This window comes from Cottoperca gobio, chromosome 8 (genome assembly GCF_900634415.1).
Source record: "Cottoperca gobio chromosome 8, fCotGob3.1, whole genome shotgun sequence".
NCBI classification, from domain to species: Eukaryota; Metazoa; Chordata; class Actinopteri; order Perciformes; family Bovichtidae; genus Cottoperca; species Cottoperca gobio.
This window is the reverse complement of record NC_041362.1, coordinates 3715702-3725701: the sequence shown is the minus strand read 5'-3', so window position 1 is coordinate 3725701 and position 10000 is coordinate 3715702. Positions and strand designations below refer to the sequence as shown.

Sequence of the window (10000 nt, the reverse complement as noted above, 5' to 3'; positions counted from 1 at the left end):
CTTCTTTGGGACGACTTCTGCAGAGACAGATGAAGCGCAGGTAGGTTTTACTTCACTGAATGATGGAGGTGTGGCTCTCAGTGTACACACTCAGCAGGTTGTACTGTACACTGTCCACCTCCCTACATGGTGCTCACTTGGGACCGAGAACCTTTAGTGGGTGTATAAATGTTGTCCTGCAAAACTCCTCACTGGTGCATGTGTTGCCCGACAACCAATCGCACAAGGACTGGAAATGATGAGTTTCCTATTTATTTAAAAATCTAACATGGACGTCCGGAAGGAGTTAAAAGTATGGACAAGAGGCCGAGATATGTGTCTTGGTGTATCAAAACATGGAAGGAAGGAAGCTGCACTGTATGTGTTGTGATAATACATTGACTCCTAATAGGAATGATCAAATCCTTTGCACCTGTGCTGTATGTGATATGAATGATTTACCTCTTGGAGTTAAAACTGGGCTCAGCTCATCAGAGCCTGCAGGTAGCTCGTCTTTGGGAGACTGTGGTGACCTTCCGTTCTCCACGATGCTCTTAGATGCAGAAGTTGGGACTTTTGAGACACGGTTCTGCACACCACAGATAGTTTCAAAGTCTGGATTGGTCGTCATTAAGAGGAAGAGAAGAAGAGACAGCAGAACATCAGAAATGAAACTACCTACTTATTGTGATCAGAGTAACTTGCAGAATATATATTTCATAGAATGAGGAACCTTACAAAGTGCATGATGCATTTTATAAGCTTCTAAAATCGTGTTGTAGACTCATTTCTGGAGAATCGAACTCATGAGCATGAATGTCCTCTGATGTGCATTATAAAGCAGTGTCCAGTGTGTCCCAGCGTCTCCCTCCTCACCTTTGACGAACACAGCAGCACAGCAGGACGTCTTCCCTGCACTGTTTTCTGCCAGGCATGTGTAGGCGCCAGCATCTTCAGGCAAGCAATCCCTCACCACAAAAGTCATCTCCCTGCCATTGAAGGAAGGATTCCCAAAACGGGCCACTTCACCTGCCCATAGGAGCAAACAAACATGCTAGAAACACTCTCTCTCTGTCCCGGTGTAAAGTGCAAGAGAGGACCACGAGGAGAAGGCATGTGAGGGAAGGAAGGGCTGATAATGATGGCGGATACAGGAGGGTTAAATACGCTGTTGACCTCTTGAACCCTGTTGTGGATCTGTCGTTACAAAGCCTGTTGCATTGTTCGAGCCCACACTTAGCTTTGATTTATGATGAATATCCCAAAGTCTCTAAAAATACCAAACGTTAAGGGAAATGTGTAGACAAACAGAATCTAAAATGGTACAAAGAGTGTGTTTAAGGTTAACTGAAAGGGTCGATTGTTTAGACAAAGACCTTGCAAACTGTAAAGAACCTGTTCGAAAACCAAAAGTGAGTTCTTGCTGCTTTTGTTTTGTAATGTGTAAATTAAGGAACTGGATACTGTGTAGGATACTTTCGGTCAACGTCTGATCTCAGGCAAACTTCTCGATGCATGAAGTGTAAATTGTCCCTGCTCACCATTGTGCAGCCACGACACTTTGATCGGCTGACTTCCGGTGAGAACGCCCCGCAGCGTGATGTCGTTTCCTTCGTCCACGCAGCAGTCCTGCAGCGGCTCTATGAAGACGGGTGGATCCAGACATTTACGACAGGAAAGGTTAACGGATCCTGAGAGGGGTGGACGGATGTGTGAGATGCAGAAAACAAGAGCAACACACGCATGTCAAGGGTTTATAAACTTCACACAGCTGCATCTCTTGTCACACTTATATACTCTTTGGTCTTAAATGAGTAATAACACGTGCCAGAAGTGCTAAACACATCTTCTCCTCGACCAAAACAGTTCACATTTCATCTTTTCTTTGTTCTTCTTTTTATCTAACACGTGAATTCAGGTCACAAACTGCCCTGAAAACCGTAGCACTGACATCCGTCCTGTGCTTTAAAGCTTTGTTCTTTGTTTGTGTCTGATATCAGAGCTGAATTCTTGCTTGAAGCGTGGGGGTGGGTATGCTCAGGAACTGCACTCCCCCTGATCCAGTGAAGCTTCATGAATCAAAAGCACATTATCGCAACCACAGGCTGACATTGAGTGGTATCACACGTACAATTAATTAAAGGCTTGCAAGTGCAACACATTAAACTACTCTGTGACCCGCAGCCTCCATGTTAGAGCTAGTGGCGTACACTGTATACTAGTTATGGTGTTTTTACAATCAACCTTTAGCCAGTGTTTACAATCCTGGGATGTTTAAAGCCCCTCTGCACACAGACACACAGAGAGGAGGGTCTCCCATTCACATCCTGACTCTTTGACCTCCAAGCTTTTACTGGCAGGTCAGTGATTACTGATGATAACAGGCGAGCTGAACTAAAGGCTTACAGGTTACGTACAGGGTTAGGGTTAGGTTGCTCTAAACACCTTCTACGGCTGATAACTTTCAAAACCGAGCTGACACACGTCTGCTTTTAACACTTCCTGATGTTTTGACATGCAAAAGATAATGTAGAATATTGTTATCCGATAGACATAAGTGTTTGAAAACATCTGGATGACAATTTACACTGAAATAATATCAGTAGTGGAATGTAACAAAGTACGTGTAGAGCAGCTTTACTTCTACTGCAGTACATCTCAGAGGTGGGATGTATTGCAGTTTTTACTCTTCATATTTCAGATGTGTATCCCCTTCATGTCCAGTGACAACCACGAAGTGTTCCTTTATGGCAGGGGTGTCCAAACTTTACACTTTACGCTAAATATAAGCCACTCAGGCAGGTGTGAACAACTCTAAAAACACAATTCTGCCTTTCATTTCATTTGAACACACTATATGGAAAAGCTTAATATCTCTACCTCATGTTCATTTTAAACAGGAGTTATAAGTAATGCACAGTTTTCTGTTATCATTAAAGTTTAAAACATGGGAATTGTGCTCTTGTCTTTTACTAGATCATTCAGAAAGTACATAACATCAACAGTTATAGCCACATCTTATTCAAGAGTTTAATTAAATAAGTGCTATAAGTCCAAGTGCATATATTAACTGTGCTTTTGGCTTTTCACTGTAAACAGTGATCGATGTTACTGTTCAAAATATTCAGAATTTCAGACTGAGCAAGAAACGGGTAACTTACTGACACCAATGAGAAGGGTGACACTGAGATCTAAGTCGACAGGTCTGGTTTGAGGGCAGTGGTTGAGATGTGTAAAAGGTCACGTTACAGAGCCAGATAGCGTTTGCGCCTAAAACGCAGCATGTGTAAGGCCCCTTACACATGTCAAGACGTTCGTCTCTCAGTCAAGTGATGCTTTACTTCAAAAAAATTAAGCCCACAAGCAACAAAAGACCCCATGAGGAGGCATTTAAGAGACAACATCAGGAGTCCTACTTAAAATACGTGTTTATCGCTACAGGTGATTCTCTGCGTAATACGCAGGCTCGCAAATGAGGCAACGACGCCTTCATAAGGCCGGCACCCGGCAATAAAAGACAAGCCCTTGGAGTTCTTTGAAAGAAAAAAACATGAACAAGAAGGACATAAAGAATTAATGATGGTCACCACATCAACACATGCGAGTGCACTGAGAGCGTCATACTTAGTGACTAACCGTGTCGCTAAGAGAAGAAACCTTTTACTGTTTATCCCTCTATATTAGACCGGCTCGTTGCAGAGACACACGCTCAGGGCCCCCACTAATTCAGCGTAATGCTGAGTTTTTTATGCACTTTATATTTGTTTGCCGGACTTTGGACATGCCTGCTTTACGAGACAATTCTCCAGATCCTTAAGCTTAATAAAACATCTTTAAAGCCTCTTGGATCTGCTGGTGAATGCATCGTCACAAAGCTGAAACCTGAAAATCTGAGCTCTTCAGAGGTTCTAACAGGACAGTGAGGCTGCAAACAAGTGATGATCTTATAGGATATGATGCATTACTGTAGATTATACTAAAACATTAGCACAAACATAAACATCTACAGCAGTACATGCACATTAATGCAGCAGCAATATTAATCCAGAAACCTCATATATTATAGTAACACCCTGACAGTACATTTAGCTAATAATACTTAAATGCTTTTACTTTTAAAGATCCCATATACAGTTACCAATCACATATTTGCACATTCAAACATAACACTGAATATCAACTTGTGAGTTTCTCTGGAGGGAAAATATTTTTACACCAGGATTAAATAAAATCCAAGTTGATTTCTGCAGCTCACTAAACTGAAGCATCCCCATGTTCAGGCTTGTATATTAGAACACTGACATCACCACACACACACACACACACACACACACACACACACACACACACACACACACACACACACACACACACACACACCTTTAAATTATGAATCACCTCTCTCCCTCTCTCATGCAGCTCTCACCTGTGTCAATGCAAGTGTCTGAGGTCCTGGTGTCCATAGTCCCCGGCCCGTCCCCCGGTGCAGACGATGCACAGGGCGGCTTGATTTGCATACTGAAGGTTGACACATAACGCCGTTTGCCGCCATCACCATTCATTTCTGTGTGAGAACAACCGAGGCCTCTGAACGGAACAACAAATAATTCACACAGTCATTTCCCAAGCTGCTTATCACACTTCTCTTCTCTGCCACTGCCTCCGTCTCTCTGTTCTGTGACACCAAAAGTACCTGCTGCCCTCGCTCTTAACACTTCTCTGCACATGTTCAAGCTCGCTTTTCTCACCCTCCCCTGATCAACACTGACTCCACCTACATCACAAACATTTCTCTTTCGCTTTGGCCTCCTCAGGCAGGTCCAGTCATCTCTTATCTCTCCAAAGTTACTCTAATGCCAGATCCTCCACAGCTCAAACCTCTGTCTGTATTACCTCATAGTCACACGCCACAGAAACAAGGACAGGCAGGAAAGGGGGAGAGGGGAGGAAAGGAGGGGGAGGACTTATCTACCCGTGCAGCCAAAGGTCATATTGTGTGGTGTTTGTCGAATGCGCTGCCGTTTATTGATTTCCCTGTTTGCCCCCTCACTTATCAATGCAACTGAACTCTGTGACGCCCGCGTAGCAAAGGTTCATTTCACGCCTGTGGATTGTTGAACTGTGATTGTGAACGACAGGCTCGTAAATAAATCCTATGTGGGTTAGAAGTCTGAGCGCCGGCCAGTGGTACAGTGAGCACACACACAAACACACACACACACACACACACACACACACACACACACACACACACAAGGGGGCTATTTCCACGGTTACAGCGTCACTTGAACTGATCCACCTGCTGCTATGGCAACCAGGGATGTCTCAAGAGGGGACTGCTGTTCTTACAATGAACGTTTGATGTCGAGACCCAACAGATCACACAGTCTGCATTGTGCATTATGGGATGCAATCATTAGGGAGGAAATAACAAGCTCAGTGGACACAGCAGAAGCCCACTGGTTGTGATTATAACTCTCGCTCCACTCCACTCCCACCCCAGACCCCTAAATTCCACATGAGTGATCACACAGAAAAGCTCTGTGAGGGGCTTGTTTTAGTTTCTGTCAGGGAAGAATTCCCAAATTAAACATTTACCAAAAGGCTGCACACACAGAGGCACCATTGTAAGGATGATGATGGAGAATTTTATAGTGTTAGTAGTAGGTATTGTACAAATGTGTGAAATGCATCCCTGCTTAAAAAGAGCAGATGTTGTAAAGCATTGAAAGTGTTGCTTGGAACAGGTAGCCCGACCCAGTGTCTGATAAACACCACATTCTCTCTCTTGTTATCCTCTGAGATAAGAATCAACGCAGAGATCGGATGAAACCACTGGAATTCACTAGAACTCCATTGTTAAAAACCAATCTAGTCACTTTTGCTCAATGTCTTGTTTAGGATCACCACATAGACACAGGCTTCAACTTGCAAAGGTAGGAATGACGTAAGCATCGCACCTTTCGCCCACACGCCATGTGAGGGATTAAATGAAGGACTCCGATCGTATAGTAATGATGTTAATCGTCCCTGCAGGTGAAGCTAATCGTTGCTTTGATATTATGAGAAGAGTCACAGCACAAAAACAAATCACCGTTTTGTGTATGTGCTGCACATTATGATAGACACCAATATCTAATAAGGTCTGACTCAAAGCTTTTAATAATATGTGACAGCTTCCCAGGGAAAAAGAAAACACACCCGGAGAAAGTTGGCAGAGAGTCTGAAGCTGCAGTTCTGCTTGTTAAGAGGAAACAGAGTGATAATGCTGCATCTCTCCCGCAGAGCATCGGCTCAGAGCGTAATTAATGTAATGTAGGCAGCGGGCCACTTACACACAAACACACACACACACACAATAGAGTCTAGACCAGGAGGGGACGAGCGGACTGACCCATTAATCTACTCCCCCCCCAAGGTGCATGCTGCAGCTTTAAGTTGATGGTATGTGCAGGTAGTTTATTCGGGCCTTAAGCGACCGCTGAGCCCCTGGCTTTGCAGAACTACCCACCGTGACTCCTCACTCCAAACATAAGAGAGTAGATGTAGACTGCAGATAGTCGCAGCAGACTGGAGAAAGGATTCAGATAAAGATAAATGTGTCATTCCAGAATTGGAGGACAAGTTAGACGTCAACACTTTTGAAAAATGAACCTTTTATTTTATTATTTTTTGTTATGTATTTAGGAAAAACAGATAATAAACAATCAAAAAAAGTGATTTGGACAGCAAAGGCATCAAATGTACACTTTTTATTAGACGTTTTATTTGTTGTGCGACCCTGTGACACATACTCGTTAAGCAGCAAAAGGTATTTTTAAAAACATTCTTCAATAAAACTTTTCACTATTAAGTAAAGAAAGTCACATTTATATTAAATGCTCATGTAGTTTTGGATGAAACTTGCCCAACATTTCAATTGTCACACTTTTTATCAATTTCAGTATTTAATTTGAAATATTTGCTCAAATACATTATTCATATAATTAATCAAGCTATAAAAAGGACATTAGTTGAAACTTTTGTGAGCTGGGGTTGATGAGATGCGTCCAGGAATGCTGAAGGCGTTGGGTGTGGAGGAGCTGTCTTGGTTGACACGCCTCGTCAACATTGCATGGAAGTCTGGAACAGTGCCTAGGGGGTGGCAGACCGGGGTGGTGGTTCCCCTATTTAAAAAGGGGGACCAGAGAGTGTGTGCCAACTACAGGGGTATCACACTTCTAAGCCTTCCTGGTAAAGTCTACTCCAAGGTGCTGGAAAGGAGGGTATTGTGGAAGAGCACCAAGAATAGCTTTATAAATAAGGATGTGCCAGTGTTTCAGTCTACAGGTGGTCAGGGAAGACCAACACGAGCATATAAGGTGCAGTGGTGCGTCAGGGTTTTGAGGTTTGTTATGAATCTCAGTGCCCCGTGGTCGACGGTATCCAGAGAGCTGAGGCACTGAGACGATGCATTCATATATCAACATCTCCATAGTCCAGCACAGAAACGTTGCAGAGACTCATCTCTTTCTGGCCTCGAAAGAAAAACAGGACTTGTTTCTAAAGTAAAAACCTAATTTTATTCTTAATTTTTTCAAAAGTTCTAACATGTGAGGTTTAAAAGAAAGAGAATCGTCAATGATAATGTCAAGATATTTGAACTGAGACACAGATTCAGTCTCAGAACCCTGTGAAGTGGTGACAGGAGGGAGGTTCAAGTGTCTGGTTTTAGCTGAGCTTCGTCTTTCCAGCATTTAAAACAAGTTTCAAATCACACAAGTTACATTATATAATGTTAAAAGCAGTCTGGAGCTGACGAAGAGCCTGATGTGGGGAGGACGCAGAGCAGTGAATTACTGTGTCATCAGCATAAAAATGGAAATTTGCATTTAAAACATTGTGATTAAGATTATTTATATAAATGATAAATAACAATGGTCCTACAACCGATCCCTGTGGCACACCCTTGGATACATTAAGAGAACTAGAAGTTATACCTTCTGCCCGCACACACTGTGATCTGCCTGATAAATAGTTACCAACAGACAGCTTGATCTGAGAGACCTGTAGAGTCTTTGTGACAATAAGGCATGATCCACTGTATCAAAAGCCTTGGACAAGTCAATACAAAGTGCTGCACAATGTTCTCTATTGTCTAAGAAATTTAAGACAGACAATTTGGAGATGGGTCTGTAATTGTTTAGGAGAGTAGGGTCACCCCCCTTTCAACAGTGGGAGAAATAAAGCAGATTTCCAAATAAGGGGAATTTCGTTTGTCTCCAGGGATAGATTGAAAAGATAGGCCAGGGGCGAGGCGAGGAAATCAGCTGCTAACTTTAAAAAGTCTGGCTCCAGGTTATCTGGACCTGCTGATTGTCTTGTGTCTACACTTTTAAGGGCTTTATGCACCTCTGAGACTGTTACTGGATTAAAAGTAAAGGTTTGACCCGGCCAGACACGACCTTCAGAGCGAGCAGGGGCTCCTTGAGGTATGTTCTGAGATTCAAACAAGGAACCAGTGTCAATGTCAACCCTGTTACTCTAATTATAGTAACAGGGTTGCAAATCAATGCTAATTTTAGCGTTTACCTGAGGAATTAATGCTAGCTGCACAATTTAATGCTACTGTCAAGGAATGGACACACTCAGATATCTAAGTAAAGAAAGATACGTTTGAAATGAATTTGTTTTAGTCTCATAATGTGAGTAACAGCGTTGCGTTTGTGTGAGTGCCACACTCCATCAGGAGTGAAAAGATTGGAAATGTATTAAAAATAAAAGAGTTACCTTTGGTCTACCCATGGTGGTAGCACATGACTTGCTGATGCCATTTCCTCTGTGTGATGTGACGAACAGTTTTTCACTTCCTCTGCCAAGCTAAAAAGGTTTCGGTAACAGGGTAGCGCGCATGCACAACTTCAAATACAATTTAGGACGTAGAATATAACAGTTCTGCTGAAAAACACAAGTTTCTTGATTCTTTTGAGGAATTTGTTGCAGATACAAAACTTCTGTTATTAAGCTTATTACAGGTAAAGATATGGGAACTGCAGACAATTATTTGGAATAAAGAGTAAGTCATACTTAAGAATGAATAGAATAGACAATATAGGAAGTCAGGACTACAGAAAAGGACACTTTTTCACTGTCAGCCCTTTTACAACCATCACACGGATGGAGACACTGGCGCCACCTGGAGGACAACTATGTACATGTACGCTGTCTAGTGCTTCTTTAGCTTCTCATACGCTCCCGTGTTTGTAATACTGTGTAAACTCTGATCATTTAACATAGTATGTTCTCCACTCTGTAATACTTCTTTACTGTAAGTATAAATATAAATATATATGTTGGAGCTTCATTACAGACTAATACTGTATATCTAGAAACCTGGCCTATCATCAATCTTTTGAGCTCCAACCTGTCGTGCCCTGGTTTAATAAACACTCTTTAGTCTCATGGTGACCTTTAGAGGAAATATTATACATTTTAGGAGACAAGGATGCTTTATTCTCTGGTATAACACACTGTGTGGCACCTTATGGAGCCATGATTGCCAACATAATGAAGAATTTCAGGAGTTACTTGGAGGGGAGCCTAAAATTGCATTATAACATTGTACATGCCATCATTATCATCATACATCATACATATATATATATATATATATATATATATATATATATATTATATATATATATATATATTATATATGTATATATATATATATATATATATATGTATATATGTATTATATATATTATATCTTATATATCTATATATGTATCTCTGTATGTCTCTATCTATGTATCTCTGTATGTCTCTCTCTCTGTCTCATCTGTCTCTCTCTTCCTGATCTCTCTCTCTCTGTACTCTCGTCTGTCTCTATCTCTGTCTCTCTCTCTTCTCTCTGTCGTCTCTCTGTCTGTCTCTCTCTTTCATCTCTGTCTGTCTCTCTCTCTTTCTCTGTCTGTCTCTCTCTCTCTCTCTTCTGTCTCTCTCTGTCTCTCTTCGTCTCTCTCTGTCTCTCTCTGTCTCT

The 10000-nt window shown here is 41.9% G+C and overlaps 1 protein-coding gene across 2 annotated transcripts in view; it reads right to left on the bottom strand.

Annotated features, from left to right (window-relative positions):
• mylk5 (myosin, light chain kinase 5) overlaps positions 1–4779 on the bottom strand; it is an 11421-nt gene extending 6642 nt beyond the window's left edge. The window contains exons 1-5 of one of the 2 annotated variants that reach the window (XM_029436719.1): positions 4406–4779; positions 1521–1670; positions 856–1008; positions 442–594; positions 1–17 (exon numbers count right to left, since the gene is read on the bottom strand). The exon at positions 1–17 is cut by the window's left edge and continues 19 nt beyond it. In XM_029436719.1, the coding sequence (XP_029292579.1) occupies positions 1–17; positions 442–594; positions 856–1008; positions 1521–1670; positions 4406–4541 (609 nt within the window). In that variant the 5' untranslated portion in view covers positions 4542–4779. Of the gene's footprint in view, positions 18–441; positions 595–855; positions 1013–1520; positions 1671–4405 lie in introns of those variants that run through there. The other variant, XM_029436720.1, reaches the window with a different exon arrangement.
• Positions 4780–10000: the final 5221 nt, after the last annotated feature.